At 40.6% G+C, this 24377-nt stretch overlaps 2 protein-coding genes across 3 annotated transcripts in view; one reads left to right on the top strand and one right to left on the bottom strand.

Moving 5' to 3' along the window:
* LOC131219261 (uncharacterized) overlaps positions 1-2119 on the top strand; it is a 36367-nt gene extending 34248 nt beyond the window's left edge. For both annotated transcript variants that reach the window (XM_058214314.1, XM_058214315.1), the window contains one exon: positions 89-2119. In XM_058214314.1, coding sequence (XP_058070297.1) covers positions 116-1690 — 1575 coding nt within the window. In that variant the 5' untranslated portion in view covers positions 89-115 and the 3' untranslated portion in view covers positions 1691-2119. The remainder of the gene's footprint in view (positions 1-88) is intronic.
* Positions 2120-20823: 18704 nt separating this feature from the next.
* LOC131219262 (BAG family molecular chaperone regulator 8, chloroplastic-like) lies at positions 20824-22690 on the bottom strand. Its single transcript, XM_058214316.1, has 2 exons — positions 21974-22690; positions 20824-21769 (listed from the first exon to the last, which is right to left on the bottom strand). Exons 1-2 carry the CDS (start codon positions 22517-22519, stop codon positions 21140-21142), a joined length of 1176 nt encoding a protein of 391 aa, XP_058070299.1. The 5' UTR covers positions 22520-22690; the 3' UTR covers positions 20824-21139.
* Positions 22691-24377: the final 1687 nt, after the last annotated feature.

Genomic DNA, 24377 nt, shown 5'->3' on the forward strand with positions numbered 1-24377 from the left:
AAAAATAATTTGGTCTGCTAAAGCATAACAAAACATCATCTATATGCTACATTGAATAATCATTTCATCTGTTTTGGATCATATGCAGGAAGTTTGCATTTTCTAATTTCAAAACATGATGATGACTCCAAATCCATCTTCAAAGGCCCCGTCATCAGAAACTACAAATTTCGGAGGAATAAATTCCACGAACTTAAACGCGGGCCCACCTCAGGCACCCAATCAGCAAATTAGAGCCTTGAATGGACCTGTGGCTATTCTCTGGGACATCGAGAACTGCCCAGTTCCCAGTGATGTTCGACCTGAAGATGTAGCTGGCAACATTCGGATGGCACTTCGGGTGCATCCTGTAATCAACGGTGCAGTGAACATGTTCTCTGCGTATGGTGATTTCAATGCCTTCCCACGCAGACTGAGAGAGGGCTGCCAAAGAACTGGCGTAAAACTCATAGACGTCCCAAATGGTCGGAAGGATGCTGCTGATAAAGCCATCTTGGTTGACATGTTCTTATTTGCGCTTGACAACCCTCCTCCGTCTTCAATCTTGCTCATATCTGGGGATGTAGATTTTGCACCGGCGTTACATATACTCGGCCAACGTGGCTACACCGTCATCCTCGTCATCCCGGCTGGGGTAGGCGTCTCCTCCGCTCTGAGCAATGCTGGCAGGTATGTCTGGGATTGGCCAAGTGTGGCCCGTGGAGAAGGCTTTGTGCCCCCCAAGGCATTTATGTCCCGTGGGTCTGACATTGCTGGCTATCTCATGACTTGTCACCTCGGCGACAGTCCAGATGCTCAAATCGAAGAAGAAGCGATCGTTTACAGAGGGATCTCACAAGGTGACTACAGTACTCGAGCTAACATCAACCAGATTTATTGCTTCAACTCGTCACAGCATGTCTCAAGGGACTTCTCTAGAACGTCGCATTCAATGTCCGAGTACACCAGCAACATGATCTCGATGCCTTGTTTTCCTTCATCGAGATCCCAGAGTCTGCCATCTGAACCTTGTGCCAGTGACCCAATCGAACCGCAAGACCCTACATTGTGGGTGCAGCCTGGAGACGTTCAAGGTCTGAAGGGCCAGCTAGTGAAGCTGCTTGAGCTGTCGGGAGGAAGCTTGCCACTTGTACGGATTCCATCCGAGTATCATAAGCTCTTTGGCCGGCCACTTTATGTGTCCGAGTATGGAGCATGCAAGCTTGTGAATCTTCTCCGGAAGATGTCGGATATGATGACAGTGGAGGGGAAGGGGAATCGGAAATTCATTTGTCTCCGTAACAAACTGGGGCCCGGTCTTCCTAGAAAGGACAAGAAAGGGAAAGGAGTTCAGGATGAAAACATCACTGGATGCATCGACACTGCTTGCTCGTCGGACGAGTTCTCAGATGATGAGCGGACCAATGAACAGGACGAGAGGAACATAGAGACTGTTTCAGAGCCTGCCCATGAATTCGTCAGCCGTCGCGAACAATTCAGGCAAGAGCTGCAGGAGCTTCTCGTGAGCTACTCATGCAAGATTCTGCTGAGCACGTTCGAAGCTCTATACGAGCAGCGGTACAAGAAGGCCCTTGATTACCCGAGCTTTGGGGTCAATGATCTGGAGGAGCTGATTGAGAAGATGAGAGACGTCGTGATCTTGCATGAAGAGCATGGTAGTAAGAGGAAATTCATTGTGGCAGCTGTCTAGGTGGCTGAAATCAATTTCAGCATGGCCTGCCTTACCTACACAATAGTCTCTACATTTTCAAGTCAGACTCATTTGTGATACATCGGTTGAGGTATGCATGCTTACTGCACGTCTTTTTTTTTTTCTTTTCTTTTTTTTTTTTCAATTATAGTTTGTAGGAGATGTTTAGGAAATGTGTGTTGTTGGCTAAGTTCATTGTTTTATTTTGTTTTTACCACTTCTGATGCACGCCTCTAACACGGATACAATGCCTATTTATAAGTGTCCGTGGTAGAAGAGCAATTGCCACGTCAGCGGCATTGCAATTCTGGGGGTGCAGTTTTTAACTAATCAACTGCTGATGGAAGATAACTTGTAAATTGACTATCATTTTACAACTTTAATGTCATTGTGGTTGTCTGTGTATTAAGGAAGGTAGCTCTTATCTTTCCTTTTGCTTTGGTGAAATGAGCATGTGTTTGAAATTTGAATGTATGGTTATTGCCATAAGATGTGTAGGGCCCTGTCTGTGATGTGTATGCAGAATCCAAACCGTGTATATGGTGCACCTCATGTTTGTCATACCTCCCAAGGAACATGGTTAAAAGACTGGCTCTTTTGGCCCTGAGTTCAGGGCTGAATAGGCGGATCAGTCGCGTCAGACACGTCCATGTCCTAAACCCATGCCCAAGAATCATCCCTATCCAAAACTATGTGGGACACGGAGGGAGAGATGTAGAGGCCCATACATAAAACCTAAGTTTTGGAATGACCTGATTTTCTATCTGTTCGTCCTGGTCAGGATCATCTGATGACAGGGTTGGATTGGATATAAGCGACGTGGTGGATCACACATTCCATGTGGAAGTTTCTATGGTGGGTCTCCTTCCCCGGTGTTCCCTATTGCTGTCTTTAATGTGGCCCACCCAAGTTATGGATCAGGCCATATTTTGGGATGGAAAATCTCATAAACGGGTTGGATGGCACTCACATATCACAGGTGTGGCCCATACACATCAAACGTTGATAGTTGTGATAATTTCTTTATGCTTTCATTACTACTCTTGATTAGAGTAGTGGGCCTTTTCTAGTTGGGGATGCTCTTTGAGTTGAGTTTGGAAAGGGGGCCTTAGATTTACAATCAAACGAGGAATTGTATGTATGATACACAACTGGTAGAGTTATGTTTGTGTTTTCAGTTTGTATGAGTGGGGTCCACATTGGGTGATCCAGGTAGTTGGAATGTTTGGCCCCATCCTGGGTGGTGGACCTTGTCCTTAAAAAAAAAATTGTCCTAGATTGGAAGATTGTAGCCACCAATAATGGGCAATTTTCAGTTGAGGCTGGACAGTTTGTGCTTGTAGCTTCGCTTCTCGACCTTGTATTCGCAGGGCACAACAGATTGGAAGATGTATTATCCATCGTTTCAAGTAGACTTGTTTGCAGGGTCCATCCATTGGGACGGGGCCCCGATGCTTTTATGATCTGGATCGTGAAACAATGGTCTCAGACCCGAGTATACAGGATATCCTCATCATCAGAAAGGCTGTGGGGGTTTTGAGGAGCTATGATCTATATATATATATATATATATATATATATATATATATATATATATATATATATATCATAAACTCTTCTCTATCTCATCTTGGCCTCTGTATACTTGTTGTGGGCCCAAACACAACTCTACCTGTGATCAACAAAGACAATTGGATGGGGAAATCTATGTTGGGTTGCACATCTCATATTGGGAAAGGATGGCAAGAGAAGGTCAGTTCCTTGTTTATCATCTTACACACCTTGGGCCCATGTAGGAATCTGCACTCTCCTATCCAGTACTAAGAATTTGAATTGGGTTGCCTCTTGGGGAGGGAAACTTGAGGAAATGAACTTGCATATAACCATTTAAAAAAGGAATAAATAAATAAATAAAAATCTGTCTTATAGTCACATTCGTGGAATTGCCTAATGTGGTGTAAAACACGTGACTCTTGAGAAATACCATATCATGATCCAAACAGATTCATGACAGGAATTCCATTAAATTCAACTAAGATTGTGTTACTTTTTTCTTTTAAAAAAATATTTTAAAGCTAGAATGGGCTCCGTAGGACTTGAATATAATACGTAAATACAATTCAAATCAGTTTCTTTGAACTAATTAATGAATTAGATTAACCAACAGAGAATTGATTTTGTAATTTGGTGCGTTTGGGTGCACTAGGGAAATGTATGATGAATTGGTAGTCTTTGGTGGAGAGATAATATTGCTCCTGCCCTTGCCTAGATGAGAATTCATGCAAGCAAGGCTCTATGGGGCCCACTGATGTTTGAGTTTTATCCACATCATCCACCCATTTTTTCTAAATTATTTTAGGGTATGAAGCCAAAAATGAGGCAGATCCAAGGTTAAGTGGACCACACCACAGGAAGCAGCGGTTATAATGACACTCAGCTGTTGAAACCTTCCTAACAGCCACTGTGATATTTATATTGCTGTCCAACCTGTTCATAGAAACCTGGATGAAAGAAAAACACAAATATCAAACTTCTGCGGCTCCCAATTTTTTATTTTTTTTTAATGGTGGGCGTTCAATCCCCATTGTGTGGTCTACTTGAGTCTTTGATCTGCCTCCATTTAAAAAATAAATTAAAAAAAATCTGAATAAATGGATGGACGGTGTAGATGAAACTGATACATCATCGTGGCCCTGGCTGGACGGATTATCGTCCATATGGGGGCAGGACGCAATCCACATTCATCCAGACACCGTAACATTTTTTCAATGTACCATGTATACGACTGTCCCTGTTCAAACATCCCACACATCCATACATTCCACCATCAATCTCCAATCACTTAACAATGTGGCACATCCATACATGCCACCAGATGGGGGCTTTGTCAATCGAATGGGGACCACTGTTCTGACCATCCACTTTCTTTCTCAGGATCCCTCTCAAATCAAATGAATTAAGTATTTAAATGTTGTTGTGATCTGCAAACCAACATGGCCCATCTATGCTAGATGAGTTCAGATGCCACAAATGTGTAAACACGTCTAGAGAAGCTTGTGACATTCTAGAGTGTTTTGCATATCCCTTCTTGGTAAATGCCCAATACACCAATGTTTGCATAACATATCTAAATCACAGGGCCATCAATCAAGCAATCATAACTGTCCAATTGATGGTCAGTAAACGGTCGAGTTTCATATCCAACTAGTAACCATTTGGTACAAGAAATCGTATAATACACGGATCAGCAATGAAAAAAAATAATGAAATAATGGTCCATCACACGCATCATTTAACACATCAGTTCCACATTTGGCATCAATCCCAAAAATCTAGAATATTCCAATCTGAGGTGGGCCAAACCACAAGGGAATAACGTAAAAAAATCCTGCCTGTAAAATCTAAATTTACATTTTACAGCCCACCTGAATTTTGAAATAGCATGAGCTACAGTTTGTTCCTTCCATCTTGATGAGGTGAAACAGATGAATGGGTTGGATGGCGCATATAAACACCATGGTGAGCTCCAGATACACTAAGTTGGTGTGTGTCCCTATCCCAACTTTCCGTATGATGTGGCCCATCTGAGCTTCTTCCTCATTTTGGGTCATGGTGATTATACGGCATTGGACCTAATGGACCAAGTCAATCTCATGCTTGCGGTGAGCACTCCCACCCACCACGTATTCCCACCTGAGTTACACTGCCATGGTTCATGTGATAATCCTTATATTTACTGTCAACAATTCTAACACCATGCAAAGAAGAATTGCATGCATAGTGGGGATCTTCACTTCTGATATGTGAATCCTGCTCTCCCTCATACATATACTAATGAGGCAATCACCCGCTAAATCATGTGCATCAGGTAATCCACGCTGAGGGAAATTGAACTGTGTAAATGGAGAGCAAACCCACGACCAAATCCATTTGCCCAAACCTCTAACGGGTTGATAAAATGGTAATGTTGGTTGCCCAAATATTCCACTCTAGAAGAATATATTTATTTTTATTTTTTATTTTTTTTATGCATATGCTCAATTCATGATGGGAATCAACAGACCAATCCAGATTACCCAACCTCGGGTATCCAAAACCCGCACATACTTTGCAAAGACGCAGGCCCCATATCATATGATACCTCTAATGCAGTGTAGTCAGTGGTCTGGCGAGTACATGCTCTTATGTTAGACATCACTGAATCAATGCAGAGGACATGGATAATTGTCCAATTGGGATGTAACAGCATGTGAGAGCAGGGTCATGTTTTATGCCTATATGGATTGCATGACTGTCCTTGGCTGCTTTGAAATGGCAAAATGGTTAAGGATTCTAGTAACCGAACGAAAAAAGAAAAAAAGAAGATTGGAAAAATACTGCAGTTGTTTTCAGTACATTCTTGGGTGAATCTTTCAGTTCTCAATGAATAGTAATATGAAAAGAGCATCACAAGTTAGCAAATGGAAAGTGTAGCATTATTAACATAGCAGACCGAAACAGCTCCTCCAACACCTGACTCTGGTTCCCAAAGCATAGGATATGCTTTTTCTATTTTCGTGTCCATCACCCTTGCTCCAACTCGATTTGTAAGTGGTTACAAAGAGGTTCAATCTTCTTTATGAAAGATAGTTTTGAGTTGAGTACCACTGAGAGATTAATTTTTTTGTATGATAAAACGAAAGTAAATGAAAGTAGCTAGCCTAGCACAAACTACAGAGCCATTTGGATGCAACAAAAGTTGTGCTCTGTACAAACTACTTGGGCAAAAGAAGTTATCTACGATTTGTCTAACTCATTCATGCATAAAACCTTGAAAAAATAAGAAATTAGAAAAAGAAAGCAAGCTTAGCATCTCTTATGAGTAATAGAATAAAAAAGATAAAAAAAGCTCTTCTCCAGCATGTGTTCCAATGTTTCGTGTCCATGTTCACATGTGCCAAATGTGCACCATGTGCCACCATTCATCTTTAAGTGTCCTGCTACATCAGCCGCATGTCAATGTGCATGTGAGGCATAAATTCCCTACATCTACCACCATCCATCTCATGCTCACATTATGTGTCACATGGGCAACGGTCCATTTTTAGTTCATTTTTTAGTCTTTGACAAACGACAAAGAGAAATAGTAGATCCAGAGAGCACCTCAACAACCTATCCAGGACAACATGACCCAGGAAATTTATCCAAACGCAACTTTGCTCGCATCCAAACAACCCCAAAATCCCTGTGCATTAATGCACAATAAAAGCCTAAATGACGAAATCCCTAAATGTACTCGAGACGAATGCTCCACGTTTGTGTATGCATGTGGCTAACAAGTAATCTAGAGTCCCAAGCACAACAAAGCTGCTTCCAGCCCGGCAAAGCGACATTGGGTGAAATGAAGTCGTCACATTCAAGGAAAGACATATTCATAGGATGAGTTTAACTGAAACGAGGATATTGGGATGGATGAGTGGCAAACAAAAAGTGATAGAACTAGAAATGAATGTGTTCCAAGGGAAACTTTTTTTTTTTTGGAAGTTATTAAAGGGAAAAGGAAACCCGAAAAAACAAAACAAAACAAGAGGCAAAAGCCAAACAACAAACAGAGGAAAAGAACTATACAACTCAAACAGGACACACTAAATGCATGCATCAGAGGGAACTTAGGAGTAGCACCTAAGAAGACGGTTTGGCCATTTGTGACTAAAATCAAGAATGGCACAGGGTATGAGTGAGTTGGTTCAAGTTGAAAGCTCTAAAAAAGGGCATGGAAAAGGCCCAAAAGGAGGTGTGTGGAGTTAGCAAGAAAAGGGTTGAAAACTTATGGTTTAATTGGGGATGTGGCCCTTGATAAAGTGGATGGTTAGTTGGGATAAGGCTTTGACGATGATGATGATGATGATCCAGAGTCAAATTCAACTCAAATACACTCATAACTTATGAAAAAACAAACCAAAACAAAAATGCAAAGATAAACGTAACTGCAAAGGTAATGAAGGGCCAGAAATGAGCAACCCTCTTATACCTCCATCTTTGGCAAGCCTCCCAGCCTCTTCATTAGCCAACTTTGCAACAAAAGGCCACATACTCTGGTTGACAAGGTCAGCCTTGGACTCACCACACAATGAGCTAGACACCATGGGCCTTTTTAGGCTTTATCATCCATTGACCCAGATACATACTAATGTTATCAAGTACATCATACTCGTCACTATTCCCAAGAAGACCTAATCAAGGAGCCCATTTCGACAGGCATATCTCAGCTGCAAGCTCTGGATCTAGAGCAACCATTCAGTGAAGAAGAAATCAAAGCAGCAGTCTTCAGCACGAGAAGTGATAGAGCTCCAGGCCAGACGGTTTTCCCATCCTGTTCTATCAGGCATGCAGTTTTTTTTTTTTTTTTTTTTAAATAAAACAATTTGCTGCATGTCGATCGGTGCTTCTGTTATTGCTCTGATTCCTGGGTAAGTGCAGCAGTAGCAACAGCTAAACAGGCCAAGCAGCTTAATAGGAAGTGCGTATAAGACACTCGCATGAGTCTTATCAGTTAGACTTTGGAAGGTCATGAATGGGATCATAAGGGAGGCACGAGTGCTTTCATGGCAGGCAGGTCAGTCATGGATGGCCCATTCCTTGTAAATGAGTTGGTGGATAAGTATTTCAGAAAAAAGGGGGCAAGGGGATTCTTACCCAAAACGATATAGAAAAGGCATATGACTGTGAATTAGGAGTTACAACACCTGATGTACCAGGTCAGTTTCGGGTCAAAATGGAGGATGGATTAAAGCTTCTATCTCTTCTGTATGGTTTTCCGTTTTGGTAAATGGATCACCAAAAGGATTCTTCAAGAGTGGAAAGGGTCTTAGAGAAGGGGACCCTTGTCCCTTTTTCTCTTCTCAATTGTTGGGGAGGCTCTTTCCAGGATGATTATAAACGCTTTTGCGTTGGGTTTGATCAGAGTGATGTCAATAGGAGATAATGAAGAAGGGCAAACTCATGTTCAGTTTGCTGACGACACACTGCTATTTGGGGATGGATCAATTGAAGAAGCTATGACATTCAAAGATATCCTTTTGTGCTTTGAAATTATATCTGGCCAAAGTTTAATGTTTCTATGAGCATAATTGCAGGTATAGATGTGGAGATGTCATCAATTAATAAGATAGGTGGAGCCATTGGATGTAAGATGGCAGGAAATAATCTGAATCATCTTGACATTCCTATTCTGCTGAAGAAAACCAGATATGATCACTGAGACAGTGATAGAGAGTCCAATCTAAACTAGTGGCTTGGAATGGGAAGTTGCTATCTTTGGGAGGGACAATCATGCTTATAAAAGCTGTTCTAGCATGTGGATTTTCATGATGTCTATCCTCAGATGTTCAGTGAAGAAACTTACAAAACTGCAAATCTATTCAGAAGAGATTCCAGTGGAATAGCAGGGAATATTGCTGTAAATTCCATCTAGTAGCATGGGAGGAGGTATGCAAGCCCCTCAATCAAGGTGGCCTGGGCATCAGAGATATGAGATCTGCTAACATAGCTCTGCTTTGCAAGTTCCTCTACTCCTCTCATACTTTCAAATCTCTCATTCTCTCTTACATTCTCCATCTTTCAACTCTGAAGTTTCAAGTCTCCAAGGCCCAAGCTTAAACTTCTTTCAAGTTTCAATCAAGAAGCAAGAATACATCGAATTCCAAGTCTCTTATTTCATTTTCAAGTTTCAACATCTATCTTTTCTAGTTTCATTCTCTACATCTATCTCATTCTCATTCATTTCATTTTATACATTCTCTTATTAGTTATTAGTTATTACATTCATTCTCCACATTTATCTCATTCATTCATATTTCATGCATTCTCTCTCTCTCTCTCTCTCTCTCTCTCTCTCTCTCTCTCTCTCTCTCTCTCTCTCCCTCCATACATTCTTTAATCTCTAGATTCTCTACAATCTACATTTATTCAGCCACATTTCTTTTCTTCTACGTCTCTAGATTCTCATTTTTACAATCTACATTCATTCACTCAATCATTCTCATTTCTATATATCTTTAATCTCTAGATTCTCAATTCTACAATCTACTACATTCATTCATTCTTCTCATTTCTACAAATCTACATTCATTCATTCTCGTTCTCTACAATCCATACATTAATTTCTATTAAAATTCTCATTCTCTACAATCTATACATTCTTTCATCCTCATTCTCATTCTACATTTCTATCTATCTTTTAATCTTTCTTTCTCTGCATTCAAGACTCAAGAGTCAAGACAATTTTTTTTTTATTTTTTTTTACAAGTTTATGAGTTTCCAACTTACAAGAGTCAAGAATAGATAACAAAGATTCAACTTTCAAGAATCAAGCAAGAGTTCAAAAAAGGCAAGAATCTACATTCCACAAGATTACAAGTCTACAACTACAAGATTGAAGAATTTTAGATTCAAACTTTTTGTGTAATTCTCTCTCTCTCTCTCTCTCTCTCTCTCTCTCTCTCTCTACTACAGGTCTACGACTTCTACAAGTGTAACTCTTAACTCCCTCTCTTTCTCCTTTTCTTTTCTCTCTCCCTTTCTTCTCTTCCACCACTAGTGTGTAAGTGTGTAACTCTCTCTCTCTCTCACATCTTTTTAGTCCTTACTCATTAATCTTTTAGTTTTTAGTTTTTACAATTTACAAGTTATAACTAGAAGAGATAATAAACCATGTCTTCTTCCCAATCTTCCTCTTTGAAACCCAAGTCGAATGTCCCAGGTTGGAAGTATGGGCACCATCGTAGTGCTACAGATAAGAATCACATAGTATGTGAGTTATGTGGGTATGTGGGTTCCGGTGGCATTGCGCTGCACAAGTGACACCTTGCATATTTACCAAGGTCAAATGTAAAAGCATGCGAGAACATTACTCTAGAAATTCGAAAGGAGATCATGGAGTATATAGATAAACAATCGAGAAAAAGATGCGATAGCGCCCTACGTCAAGAGGAATTTATGGAACAAGATGCATACGATGATATAAACGTAGTGGATGTGGATGAAGTTAGCCCTACCCCCCAGACATCGACAGGCCGGTCTAAACCACCACCAGCTTCGAAAATAGCTCGTGGGCAAGGGCCCATGGATAGATGGTGTAGACCACACCCCGAGGTTGTGGTCGACTAAAGGGGTCGGGGCAAAGGGTTGGCTCAAGTAATATTAGAAAACCAGTACAAACAAAAAGATAGAAAAATCACTATTCAATATATCGTTAAGTGGTTTTACCAAACCAATATTGCTTTCAACATAGTTAAAACGAAAAGTTTCAAAGTTATGGTTATGATAATAGCTCAATTTGGACCTAGGCTCAAACCTCCTTCATATCATGAAATGAGGGAGATTTTTTTCAAAATCAAGGTTGATATTACACGATCCTTTATAGCCGAATATAATGAATCATGGAAAACATATAGTTGTTCACTCGTGGCCGATGAATGTACTACGGTCTCTCATAAACTTTTTAATGAATTGTCCAGTTGGGACAATGTTCTTAAAGTCCGTGCATGCATCATGATGCAGGACATGAAAATTAAATATGATATGCGAGATTTCAAGCTTAAGATCACGTTAGTTCAGAAACAATTACACAAATTCCATGTCCCACATGCAAGTCCAAACATTCAATTAAAGGGAATTTATGCGGGTCCAGGCCTACACATGATAGGGCTAAATCAATAAAAATTATGAACCAAACGATACTCAAAGATAAGAAATAATCATCCACACATGCATAGTAATCAGTCCCTAATCCAAGGGATTCACCAATTTCAAATCAAGGAGCCCTAGGGTAAGAAAAGGGGCATAAAAATGGAGATTTGAGTAATTTAGGGTTAGGTTTAGGGATTATGGGTGAAAGCGGAGTGAAAGAGAGGAGAGAGACAAACCAGAGAAGTACCGCACGCGTGGACAACAACAATGGCCCAGACGCACATGCATGTGATCTCGGTCGCACGTGTGTGGGGCCCACTATTCAAAAAAAGGCTCGGCCAGGGTTGAACTCCAAAACCCCCAAATCTCAGCTCGATCCGATATACGGTTTGTGCATGGTGCTCCACCGAAGTTTCAGACCTCCTGTAGGGCCAGATTTTGAAATTCTATTGTGGGGAGGAGAATTGCTGCAATAGATGATTGATTCGAAGTGTAGATAATGGGGTGAGATGAGAAGAAATGATGGTAGAAGATGGGTAGTAGAGATGGCGATGAATGGGGGTGAATCGGGATAAATGTGGCTTCGCAACATAGTAGTTAACCCTTCGATGAAGGGAGGGCTTCACACCCAATTAGGCTTCACAACTCAAAGAGTAGGAAAACGCAAAATTTTTATTAATCTTCAATCAATTAAAAAAAAGCTACAAGGGGTGCCTATTTATAAGAAAACCTTATACCACAAAACTCGCGCCATGTGCGCAACCTATTACTTGGCGATGAAGTAAACTAAAATAAAAACTAATCAAAAAAATCTAAAGCGTCCATGATATTCTAAATAACATTAATAAGCAAAACCTAAAATATGAAATCAATCTAACTAGTGGGCCACGATCATGAGATTCCATGATGAGCTTTTCTTGACTAACGGGCCCACTCTTTTGAATCAAAACTTCGTCTTCTAGGTAGGAGGCCCTCCCTAGACGTCGTCATCGATCCAGATCAACGGTGGGGCCCTCCTTCTGACGTACATGCGTAGGGGGGGCGGCGTGAGTGCGCGTGATGTCCCCATCAATTCTCCTCGGCTGCGAAGATTTCGCCACTGGCAAAATAAAACTCCTGAACCACTCCAGAATGTCAGGATCAAGTCTCTGAAGCTCCTCCTCAGTGAGTCACGTGCTGTCTGAAACTGCGAGTGACTTCCATTTAACCAGGTACTTCTGAAACTCGCCGTCCGACATTGAAACTATCTAATGGTTCAGGATATCCTCTATTTCCTTTTTGGGTGTGTGAAGGTTAGGTATGGGAGGTAGAGAGTGGAAAAATGGGTCGGGAAGGATAGGTATGGGAGGTAGAGGCTGGGAAGATGGGTCGAGACGGGTAGGTATGGGAGGTAGAGGCTGAGAAAATGGGTCGAGACGGATAGGTATGAGAAGTAGAGGCTGGAAAAATGGATCGGGAAGAGTAGGTATGGGAGGTAGATGTTGGGAAGAAATGTTAGGAAGAGTGGGTATGGGAGGTAGAGGCTGGGAAAATAGGTCGGGAAGGAGCCATGGTTCAAGGGATAAATATGGGGAATGAGGACGGGTAGGCGAAGGGCCGAACAAAGTATTAGTGGTCCTCTGAAAAGTAACTAGATCCTCTACGTTGAATGTGGAACTAATTCCCATAGAAGGTGGAAGATCTATCTCATACGCATTGAGACCGTTTCGTTTTATAATTTTTAAGGGTCCAGCACTATGCGCGTGTAACTTACGAACGGCCCTCGGAGGGTACCGTTCGGGTCAGATGCGGACTATCATAGAATCCCCAATATTGAATTCTTTGAAACATTTATGTTGGTTTACAGAAAATTTGTAATGTTCATTACTAGCAGTGATCTTCTGCCTGATTTCTTGATGCAATGAATGAATGTGATGCACAAAAGACTCCGCAGGCTCTGACACCCTATGAGACAGTGACATAGGGACAATATAGGTTTCCCAGGTTTATAAACAGTAACGACTTCATAAGGACTAAGACCTGTGGACCTATCAACAGAACTATTAAACACAAACTACGCTGTAGGTATTACGATGTCCCATGTTTTGGTGTGTTCTATATCCCTCCTAGGGAGAGACTCATCCAGTAGATCATCAGGAAAGACATCACGTAACTCATCCATTATCAGAATGGCCTCAGTGGGTAACTCTACACTAGCGTCTGGTGCACTCTCTCCAGCCAGAAGGCCACACATGTCGTACCCCTCAAAATAGTGGTCTTGATGTCCCTCATGGGGTGGGTGCACGGGTGCACACCCATAATTGATTCTTTCACCAACTCCATTCATTGGTCTATCCACCAGGCCACCTACCTGAGATGTGACATCTACACCAATGGTGGGGTTTGTCTTGGCGATGGTCTTTAGTCGGGTAATGCGCACATCAAGTTGTTATAAGTATTGGTCCATTTTCAAGCGCTTAATCATAAACTCCAACTTTTGGTTGGGACAGCTTGTTTAGTGACTCTTGCAATTGTTCCATGTTTAGTGTAGGGTGCCAACCAAAATTCAGCAATATAGTTGTCAAAATATAAGAATTTTTATTTATTTATTTATTTATTTTTTAAAAGAAACAACCTAGTTTCTAAAAACGAAAAAGGAAAGTTTTTAAAACAAGTTAGGAAAGTTTCTAAAAAAAAGCAACCTAGTTTCTAAAAACGAAAAAGAAAAACAAATCAGAAAAGTTTCTATAAAAAACAAATTAGGAAAGTTTCTAAAAAAAAATAAATTAGGAAAGTTTCTAAAGAAACAAATTAGGAAAGCTTCTAAAAAAAACAAATTAAAAAGTTTCTTTAAAAAAAAAAAACAAACTAGTTTCTAAAGAAAAAGAAAAAGGAAAGTTTCTAAAAATAGAAAGTTAGTTTCTAAAAAAGAAGAAGGAAAGTAAACTAGTTTCTAAAAAAGAAAAAGGAAAGGAAATTATTTTCTAAAAACAGATTAAGAAAGTTTCTAAAAAACAGAAAAGGAAAGTTTCTAAACCTAGAAATAGAAAACTAAGTTAATTTCTAAAATAATTCAAATAAAGGGATAACAGAAAATTTCAGCAGCTTATGTTAGGGTTTATGGACCTTTAAACAGCCATATATGATGAGAATTGATGCATAATGGACATAAACAACCAAACCCTAAACATGTAATGAATTCCCCTACAAGAACCCTAGGCTTTGATACCAAATTTGATGCAAGACATAAAAATTAAATATGATATGCGAGATTTCAGGCTTAAGATCACGTTAGTTCAGAAACAATTACATAAATTTCATATCCCACATGAAAGTCCAAACATTCAATTAAGGGGAATCTATGCGGGTCCAGGCCTACACATGATAGGACTAGATCAATAAAAATTATGAACCAAACGATACTCAAAGATAAGAAATAATCATCCGCACATGCATGGTAATCAGTCTCTAATCTAAGGGATTCACCAATTTCAAATCAAGGAACCCTAAGGTAAGAAAAGGGGCATAAAATTGGAGATTTGAGTAATTTAGGGTTAGGTTTAGGGATTATGGGTGAAAGCGGAGTGAAAGAGAGGAGAGAAACGAACCAGAGAAGTACCGCACGCGTGGACAACAACAATGGCCCAGACGCACATGCGTGTGATCTCGGCCGCACGTATGTGGGGCCCACTATTCAGAAAAATGCCACCTTGGCCATGGTCGGCCAGGGATTGACTCCAAAACCCCCAAATCTCAGCTCAATCTAATGTACGGTTTGTGCGTGGTGCTCCGCCAAATTTTCAGCCCTCCTGTAGGGCCAGATTCTGAAATTCGGTTGTGGGGAGGAGAATTGCTGCAATAGATGATTGATTCGAAGTGTAGATGATGGGGTGAGATGAGAAGAAGGGATGGTAGAAGATGGGTAGTAGAGATGGCGATGGATGGGGGTGAATCGGAATAGATGTGACTTCGCACCACGGTAGTTAACCCTTCGATGAAGGGAGGGCTTCGCACCCAACTAGGCTTCACAACTCAGAGAGTAGGAAAACGCAGAATTTTTATTAATCTTCAATCAATTAAAAAAAAGCTACAAGGGGTGCCTATTTATAAGAAAACCCTATACCACAAAACTCGCACCATGTGCGCAACCTATTACTTGGCGATGAAGTAAACCAAAAAATAAACTAATCAAAGAAATCTAAAGCGTCCATGATGTTCTAAATAACATTAATAAGCAAAACCTAAAATATGAAATCAATCTGACTAGTGGGCCACGATCAAGAGATTTCATGATAGGCTTTTCTTGACTAACGGGCCCACTCTTTTGAATCAAAACTTCGTCTTCTAGGTAGGAGGCCCTGGACGTCATCATCGATCCAGATCAACGGTGGGGCCCTCCTTCTGGCGTACGTGCGTAGGGGAGGCGGCGTGAGTGCGCATGATGTCCCCATCACATCAACCCATTCACGTATTGTAAATTACTTATTTAATTTACTAGATAGTGTAGTTGAGGAAATATAGGAGGAATACGTTGTCCAAGTAATTACAGACAACATAGCCTTATATACAATTGTCAGTCGTCGTCTTATGGAGAAGAGGAGTCATTTATTTTGGACCCCTTATGCGGCCCATTATGTTGATCTTATGTTAGAAGATATAGGTAGGTTGTTTTAAAAGTGTTTACAGGGCAAAAAGAATCACGGTCTTTATGTACAAACATGCACTTCTTATCAGTCAAGTGAGAAAACATATTGGGGATAACTTGGTACGTCCAACAATCACCTGTTTCGTTACAGCCTTCCTAATACTAAAAAAAAAAAAAAAAAAACTTAAAAGCTTTGTAGTGTCAGCCGATTTTACAAATGGGCCTTGGTCAAAGAAGGTTGAAAGGAAAAAGGTTCAACAAACAATCCTTTCGTAAAAAATTTGGACACAAGTGGTAAGGGCACTAAAAGCATCTGAGCCCTTAGCAATGTGTTGCGATTGGTGGATAGGGATGAGAAGCCAACAATTGGTTATACATATGATGTGATGGAGAGGGCGAGAAATAATATCATAGATCATTTTAACTATAAAGAGCGTGATTACAAGCTCATTATAGATATTATAGATAAAAGACGGATCAACCAAATGTCATCTCCATTGTATTCGGTTGCCTACATTCTTAACCTAGCCTATTTATTCGTTTTCCCCCGATCTGGTAGAAGAACTGACTATACATATGGTTGGATTTATTGACATATTGGAAAAAATGACACAAAATAGAGAAGAACATGACAAGATTTCAGCTCTATTGAACTTTTATACAAAGAGTGTAGGCACATTCTCAAGTAATATCGTCATCAGGCATCGGACAATGAAATTGCCCAGTAAGTAGTATGAATGCTTCAACTCTCTTACAAATAATTTTTTACAATCTAATTTACAAAATCTAAGTGTCTAACTTACTCCACTTAAATTATTTTTCTCAAATAAAATCTCAGTTGATTGGTGGGCTGCCTATGGAGTGGACCCAAATAGGAAAGATCCAGCTCTAAAGAAGCTAGCCATGAGGATTCTTGAACTCACATATTTTGCTAGCGGTTGTGAGCTGAAGCACGTTCGAGGTGGTAAGTTCGAAAAAAATGAAAATGTAAATATGCTATAGTTTGGGATAATTGTAAGTGTAAGCTAAGTTAATGCCTAATGCACTTTCTTTAATGCAGATTCACACCAAGAAAAGGAATTTGAACAAAAGAAGTTCAACGACTTGGTCTTCATCCAATACAATCGGAAATTGAGAGAATGATTCCAAGCTTAGGAAATGAAAGTCTGCTTTCTATGACCCTATCTGCTTAGATGAGCTGGATGCAAATAATGAGTGGCTTGTAAAGACAGATAACCTGGTCTTTGCTGGCGAGGAGCTAACATGGTCTCAAATTGAAGATGTCGCATGCGGATCGACACTTGGAGAACGTACTTCTACTTCTGCTCGAAGGTGAATGAGAGGGGGGAGTAGGGGAAATAGTAGCAGTTAACCAGTGGAAAAAATTGAGGAGATAGAAAAATGAGAAGATGATGATCAAGTTGAAGATACACATTCATAGTTGGATATTGATGAAGTATTAGTACATACGGATGATGAAGAAATAGAAGAAGAAGTATATACGAAAGAATGGGATGACAGCGATGATTATGATGATGGTGGTGATCAAATGTCACAATGGCAAATAGTGTTTCAAATAGCGCCCGTAGCGTAGCGGTAGCGTACGCTACGTAGCGCTACGCGTAAATCCCCTGTAGCGTACGCTACGTAGCGCTACGCGTAAATCCCCTGTAGCGTACGCTACAGGGGTCGTAGCGTACACTACAGCTACGTAGCGTCCGTAGTGTAAGCTACAATGTATTTTTTTACTATTTTATTTTTTTATTATTTTTTTCACATTTTCTTTGTTTATAATGTTGAGGAATGTGACACTTGTATTATACTTAATAATTTTAACCTATGAGATTTTTATTTCTTTTCATAATTGTAACTTGTGGTTTCAATTAGACATTATTAATTAAAGTGGTTTGCTTAGAAAGTTGTTGATGTGATAATTATTTGATTTGGCTTATGTACATGGATTGGCTTTTGATAAATGATAACTAATAACTTTTTTGAACATACTTATAATTGATAAAATGAATCATCTTTTAGGCATTTTTATGTTTTTTTCCTTTTTTTTCATTATTTATTATATTTGTCCTATTTTTAAATTAAAAAATGGAAGTATCGTGTAGCTTACGCTACACGCTACGTATTTACACTACACGCTATAGAGGGTTGAGTGCTACGCATCACGCTACCGCTATTTAAAACACTGATGGCAAATAGAGCAATGTATATAGCATTTAGTATTCTTTTATTAGTGTGTATAACTTATAATTTGTAAATTACATTTCCATTTTCTATAATCAATAATAAATAAATAGCCTTTTCATTTTGTGATTACTTGTTACTTTATTTCTTACTTGTTAAGTGTTATTTGTTAACTATATTGTTGAATGTTGATGACTTGATGTTGAATTGATTTTATTTCACTCAAATGTATTTTAAATATGTAAAATTAGTTATCTATTAACTTAGGAAAGTTTCCCTAATTTGTTATATTTTTTACATTTTTTTTCTTATTTTTCCCTAATTTTTCAATTTTTAATAATTTTTTTTCAAAAAAAAATAAAATGCGGTCGCATTGCGTACAGGCATATGCGATCGCACACAATCGTATATATGATTTAACAACATTGGTAACTTCATGAGATTTAGCATTGGAGATGGAAGATCTATAAAATTCTGAGAGGATTTATGGTGTGGACTGTGGAGAGGTCCCCCTCAAAGACAAATTTGAGGATTTCTATGTCAAACAGAGGTGGCTTGGTGTGCAAATCAGAAGACTCGTAAAATTGTAACATCTAGGGTCCTATCTTTAAGAGAGCTCCGAAAGTCAAAGAAACTGAATCCCTCGGCTCGTTGTTATGTTTGTTAAGCAATTGCTATATTCCGATGAGGGGATTGTATAAGAGGGTATGGATTCTTGAGCCAGACAGGTCCTTCTCATAAGTATGGTGGCTAAGGAGCTAACCCCAAAAGGATTAGCAGCCTGTGGAAAGTGCAGGCCCCATTAAGGTTAAGGCATTTGTTTGGGCTACTTGCTTGTCGAAAATATTAATGAGGGCAACCTTAGAAGGTGTTGTATGGGGATTCCTAATAGACGTGTGATGTGTTGCTGCAATGAAGAATCGGTGAACCGTGTCCCCCTCAACTACCCGGTTTACAGTCAAGTTTGGAAACAGGTCCTTCCGCGATTTGAGATCTCATGGGCCATGCGAAAGACTGTCGTAGGTATAATAAGTGGTTGGGAAGCTGACATATAGGTAAAGACAGGCAAGATCTCTTTGGAAGATGGCTTCTCTCACTACACTCGGTAATCTGCCTAGAGAGAAAAAAGGGCATTTAGTGAGGAAAAGATCCCTAGTTAGTCAAATTAGCAGCAGGATTTTCAGTCTTCTGCAGCTTTGGAGAAAGGATAATCCAGTTCTGCAAAGTACTCCTTCAGTCCTGTTCTGCACTGATTGGAAGGAAACTCTAAATTGGAAGCCAAGGGATGGGCCAAAGTCCAGTTAGAAACCAACTCCTGTGGGCATTTTAAAGGTAATTTTGATGGTTGTTTTTTCAGCAACCCTGGCTTTTTGGGACTTTGTGGGCGCATTCAGGATCAAATGGGTAGAATCCTCTTTGAATGCTCCGGTCCAATCGGTGTTCATGCTTGAACTTTGCCAGAGTAGTGGCACTTCTGCAAGCAGTCAAGCTCTTGGAAGAGTTCAACTTCAACCTCTTCCCCACTATTATTGAAAGTGACTCTAGGAACGCACTTGCTTGGGGTTCATCGGGCACTGGTCCATGGACTCTAGCAGAAATGATAGAGGAGGCATGTGAAATATGCAGAGATAAGCAGGCCCCCTTGTCACATATGGAGAGAAAGCAAATGAATGAGCAGATTCACTTGCTAAAGATGGTGCTTCGAGGCAGTCTTTAAGAATATTCCGTTTCAGGGGTGATGAGCTACGCTGGTCTGTTTTAAGTCAACCTGATTGTGTGTTTTATTTAGTGGTTGGAGTTGTATTTTGCTGACCTGCCTCTTTGTTGGGCTCCTCAGCTCTTGTTGTATCTTTTTTGCCCTTAACAAAGATTTCTTCTACTCAAAAGTTCTTTTTTTTTTTTTTTTTAAAGGTTCAAATTTCTGATTCAAGGAGAAAATGTTCCATCATCCCGCTCATGAGTGCACCTAAGCAGCCCTTGATTTCCTTAGGTCAACCACAACAAGGGCTAGACTACTACATGCTTTTCCATACATGTACTTACGAGACCAACCAAAACATGGGACCTCCCAAAAATCACATTTCTCTGATTATACTAACCATCCAACTGGTGGGCATCAAATAGTTGATTAAAAAGAAAATGATCAACAGTCTAAATTACACAGCTAAGAGATAAGATTGTCCGATCTGTACTAATGGCCTTTCAGACATGCTATGACCCACAATGAAACCCACAAATTTTAGATGATCTACATTAATGAACATGCATGCCATGTGGTGGATGAATCACACCACCGTCTAAGTGGAAAATGCAATATCGCCTAGCACCCAAAACAATAGTTTAAGGTTCAACAAACTCCAATTCAGTCTCTTTCTTGCTGTGTAAACCAAAACAAGATGTGAAAATGTCAATGGAATGTAGCCCCCATCCTTCATTAAAATGGTGCCTTACAAGTGGCAAGTCAAAGCACAAGAATCTCTCCATACCCATATCACAGATTGAGAAAACCACACCTACAAAAAGCCTACAAAACAAACCTATAGCTTGGCAATGCAAAATAGCCAAATGCTGGCTGGTACAAGAGAGAATTATAAGGTCATGTTCACTGGCCATTGTATCATTTCTTAACGCGCATAATTCTGTTTGGCAATCCAAACCATTGACTGATGGCCCGCCATGGATTCAGGATGCCCAAGAAATCTTCCAGATTGGAAGATCACAACCCATCATCATGGTGGCTCCAAGTAGATAAGGTTTATATTCAGTGGAATGATAGGCCAACAAATAGCTAGGATCTTCCAATCAGGGAGGTTTCTGGAGGATCCCCAACCCATGTCAGGCCTACCAGAACAACGGTTTGGATCACCAAACCAATGGGTGCGCGTGCACAGAATCCAGTGTTCAAGAGCTTATAATTACTCAAATGTCAATGGGGTTTGGAGGGTAGCAGCCCCCATCCTTCACCCAATCACCCTCGCAAACTTCTTTTTCTTGCCCAAATCACTTCCCCTAATTTCCTCCATCTGCACAGGCAATGGAGCAGACAAACCCAAATTCCCATTTTGACCCTGGTAGATCCCATTCATTCCAAAACTGCCCTCAGCAGCCATCCCAGGCATAGTTGGGTCAGCAGACAAACCCAAATTCCCATTTCGACCCTGGTAGATCCCACTCATTCCAAAATTTCCCTCGTCCTTAAAATTCTTTCCGGGGTTTCTTTCATCATCACTGATCTGTTGAAATCCTTCCAGCTCAACATCAAGCCCTTGCTCATCATTCTCAAGAATCCTGGATAACCCTTCGATGCGTTCAATTTCTCTGCTCAATTCATCCACTAAATCTCTCTGATCATCACACAGAACCCGACGATCAATGCTGGCACCATTTCCGGCAGCTTGAATGCTTGGAAATGGCTCCTGAGCATTGGCCAAAGCTCTGGATCGATTACCATTCTCTGAGAAGCTTACCTTTTTTGTTGATTTGGAAGGAGTCTCTTGCCTTTTCGCTGCCATGCCATTAACGAACTGCAAAAGCTGAATCAGTTCACTGCTTATTGCCCTTTTCCCTTCACGAATCATCGAGTCACCGCCCTGAAAATGAAACCCAGAAAGGGAATGGAAAAATCCAGATCAGATACTCCGTGCTGAGATAGAATATGGCTAATCCAATGAAAACCCAAGAAGGCAATCAACGGATTTACGCCCTGCAAACAAAACCAAGATCAGATTTTCGACACTCATATAGAAGTAGGCCGATCCAGCGAGAACTCATGAAGAACTCAATCGGAATTTTACCTGAATGGATTCGAGCTTTTGGAGCAGACTGGTGACTTTCTGCGAGAGGGCGTCGGGTCTGCGGAGTTGGGTCTTGTCTGAGAGAGAGGATTTGAGGGCAGCAAGATTGGATTTGATAGAGGCGAGGTGTTTGAGTTGTCTGAGGGTTTGGGATCGACGGGCAAGGAAAGCTCGGAAATGGGTTTGGATGGTGCGAGCGGCGATGTCTCGGAGAGATAGGGGAGGTGAATGAGAATGAGAAGGAGGATAGATGTGGTGGAGAGAGGATTCAAGGGCCGCGACACGACGGAGGAGGGATTGAAGGAGAAGGAGAGATTGGGTTTGTTGTGGTTGTTTTAGGGGGTGGTATTGATGTGGGTGTTGTTGTTGGTGTTGAGGTTTGGGGTATTGGGAATGGAGGAGTTGAGTAGCAATGGCTTGAAGAAGAGGGTCAGTGGGAGAGGGAGGGGTAGGATGGTGATTTGATGAGCAGCTGCTGCAGCAACAGCAGCAGCTGCAAGGAGAGTGATGGGAGCTGTGAGGATGGTGGTGGTAGTGAGATGCCATTAGTGGAGAGAGAGAGAGAGAGAGAGAGGTATTGATAGTGGTGGGGTTTTGCCTAGAACAGGGTTTCGAGGGTTTGCCTTCTGTCTCTCTCAAAACCCCAGAACAGGGTTTTCAGGATTTTCCCTCTCTCCATCCTCCCCTCTGCTTTTCTCCCTCCCACTGTCTCTTTCTGGTCTGAAGTACGGGTGTCGATGAGGCCGAATGGACTTGGATTGCGTAGTGCAGGTGTGTTGACGTGGCAAAGTTGTGTGGGCCCCACTGTGATGTTATGTGTTGTAGCTACACCGTCCATCCATTTTTTTCAGATTATTCAGGGCATGCGACCGAAATATGAGTCATATCCAACGCTCAAGTATATCATATCATGATTTTTATTCACACTCCAACATATCATGAAAACATAAATATCAGCTTTATACAAAACAGCCGTTACGGATTTTCCAAGGTTTGGCCATTCATTTTGACCTTAGAGCTTTTTGTCTGTATTCGTTTTAGATCATAGCTTTCCAAGGTCAAAATGATCTCTTCAAATGAAAGAACAACGCGGATCTTTGGCATACATCACAATTGGCCCACAGAACCTTGTAGAGTCAACACACCATGGGTTGTGTGGTGTGCTACAGCACGCAGTCCGAGCTCAAGCAGGCTTTATCTAACATAAGACCGGGCCAAAAAAAGAGGAGCAGATTAGGTGTAGCCAACGGTTTATGTAGTGTTTATTTGCCATCTAACCTATTGATAAGGTTACATCAACCTGGATGAAAGAAAAATATTGAATAAATAAAACCAATATCAGCTTGATTCAAAACTTATGTGGCCTATTAAGGGTCAATCACCACTATTTTCTATTGTATGGTTCACCTGAGATTTGGATCTACTTATTTTTTGGATCATGTCCTAAAATGACGGCAAAAAATGATATATAACATAGATATAGAAAACATACATCAAGGTGGCCCCCATCATAAGGACTACACGTAGTCTGCTCGCCCAAGATACGAAGGATATAGAGAGATTTGGGAATGGTCAGAGTACTGATATGAAAGTAAATAAGGATTTGTACATATTGTGTATATTATAAAGTTGCCCTTGTAAACTCTAGTGTGTTGAGCCAAGCTAACCAGTAAGGTTGTACATGACTCAAAGCCTGACTGATTGAAAAGCAGGCCTGAATTTTATGCTTAAGCCCACCCTCTCATATTCCCACACAAGCTCAGCCTAAGTCAGGCCATGCCTAAAGCCTGATGAGCCAACCCAACTCACTGATAGCCCTAATCCAAAGAGGCCAACTAGAGATACACCATAGGTGTCACTACATTAGGTCTGCATGTGGGATATGGGCAGGTTTAGGGGTGCAACTCGGCAGGTTGGGTTAGAATGAGGTTCCACCTAGATTTCAACCCGACCTCGAAAAATGTAAGTGCTAATATTCTAAGCACACATATAGTTGTCAAATTTTGTAGACAAAATACGGGTTCGATTTTCAACACACTTTAATCATTTATAACATTTCAAGAGCGTGACTCAATATATCAAGTAAAAAAGGTTTTGGAAAGGTTTCAAGTGAAAGATTAGTTGTATGCCAACCCCTTCAGGTAAATGAACTTTAAAAAGACCACATGATATAGTACTTGATCATGGCTTTTATAACTTTAAATTATGTAAATTTTACATGTAAAATTGAGAATATTCGGCCAGCCGAATTCAGCTCGGGTCAACTCGACAACAGCCGAGATCAAGTTTCAAGCAACTTGAAACGAAAAAAAAAAACGGTTGCAAGTTCAGCTAACCTGACCCTGGATTCGTGTAACGCTTCTAAAATCGGCACCTGAGTACATAAACTCTGATCCCGAGTTCC

Source organism: Magnolia sinica, chromosome 11, assembly GCF_029962835.1.
Source record: "Magnolia sinica isolate HGM2019 chromosome 11, MsV1, whole genome shotgun sequence".
Lineage (NCBI taxonomy): Eukaryota > Viridiplantae > Streptophyta > Magnoliopsida > Magnoliales > Magnoliaceae > Magnolia > Magnolia sinica.